This window comes from Limulus polyphemus, unplaced genomic scaffold (genome assembly GCF_000517525.1).
Source record: "Limulus polyphemus unplaced genomic scaffold, Limulus_polyphemus-2.1.2 Scaffold9352, whole genome shotgun sequence".
Taxonomy (NCBI): Eukaryota; Metazoa; Arthropoda; class Merostomata; order Xiphosura; family Limulidae; genus Limulus; species Limulus polyphemus.
In genome coordinates, this window is record NW_013674962.1 from 1,927 (window position 1) to 3,004 (window position 1,078).

The 1,078-nt window shown below is 27.4% G+C and overlaps 1 protein-coding gene across 1 annotated transcript in view; it reads left to right on the forward strand.

Annotated features, from left to right (window-relative positions):
* Positions 1-1,078, forward strand: part of LOC106475881 (serine/threonine-protein kinase Tao-like) — a gene marked incomplete at its 5' end in the record, with an annotated part of 25,537 nt that overhangs the window by 1,808 nt on the left and 22,651 nt on the right. Inside the window, one exon of the mRNA XM_022379895.1 lies at positions 483-584. Within this exon, the coding sequence (XP_022235603.1) occupies positions 483-584 (102 nt within the window). The remainder of the gene's footprint in view (positions 1-482; positions 585-1,078) is intronic.

A 1,078-nucleotide genomic window follows, 5' to 3' on the forward strand; every position in this document is an offset into this window, starting at 1 on the left:
TCCAGAAGATCTTTTTTTAGGGTTTAAAATATGAAAAATGTCTTGGATTAATACTCATAATAATCATACAAGATGATGTTTTCAGTGGACCTACTAATAAGGCTATACTTTCAAAGAGATATCTAGTATTATTTTAACTTTTGATTACAAGAAAAAAACTGTTTTGTTTTAAAATAATTAAGTAGAAAATAAAAAATATTATTGCATCCATAAAAGAATTAGAAAAAAAACAGCATTTATTTTATGTGAGTGTTCTGAAATTGACATCTATTTTCTTTGTTTCTTCATCAGTTGAAAAAGACTACTTCCTGTTTATTTCCATGCTCCTCCACATTTTAGAGTCCTAACATACCATCCATCAAGGAAAGAGTTAATATATATATATACATATTTTTAAATACAACTACAGATTTTGGAAATACTTGTAAAGATTTTACTTGATAGGATTTAACAAATCTTTACTGGTTGATGTTTTCTTACAGAAATGGCAAGATATAATCAAAGAGGTGAAATTTCTTCGACATGTAAAACACAAGAATGCAATAGATTATAAAGGATGTTATTTAAAAGAACATACAGCATGGGTGAGATTTTTTTTCCTTATCATTCTGTGTAATTACATATTAAAATCTAACAAATTTATAGTTGTGCTGAAATGCTGATATATATTGGAAGTTTGTAGACGTTTCCTGTGAGAAATGAAAAATTCTGCTGTTACCTCGGTTGGATTACAACTTCATTAACTTGTGTGCTGTTATGTGCAATCGTTACCCTATCATGTTAAAATATTGTTATGTATAACTGCACTAACAAAACGGTTCTATAAGAAATGTTATTAACTTTCTCAACACAGGCTTCGTTGATTTGACTAACCACGTGACCTCTTTGTACTCGTTTAAAGTCTTAATAGATTTGATAATACTAACTTTTAATATAGTATGTATATCTTTACAACATCTGGCAGTCTTTCAGTAAACATTACAAGTCTTTCACATAAAAAATGTAATATTTCTTAATGAAGTATTTTAAAGAAACTAAACAAAAGATTTGTCCTTGAATATATTGAGTATTTGTTTTG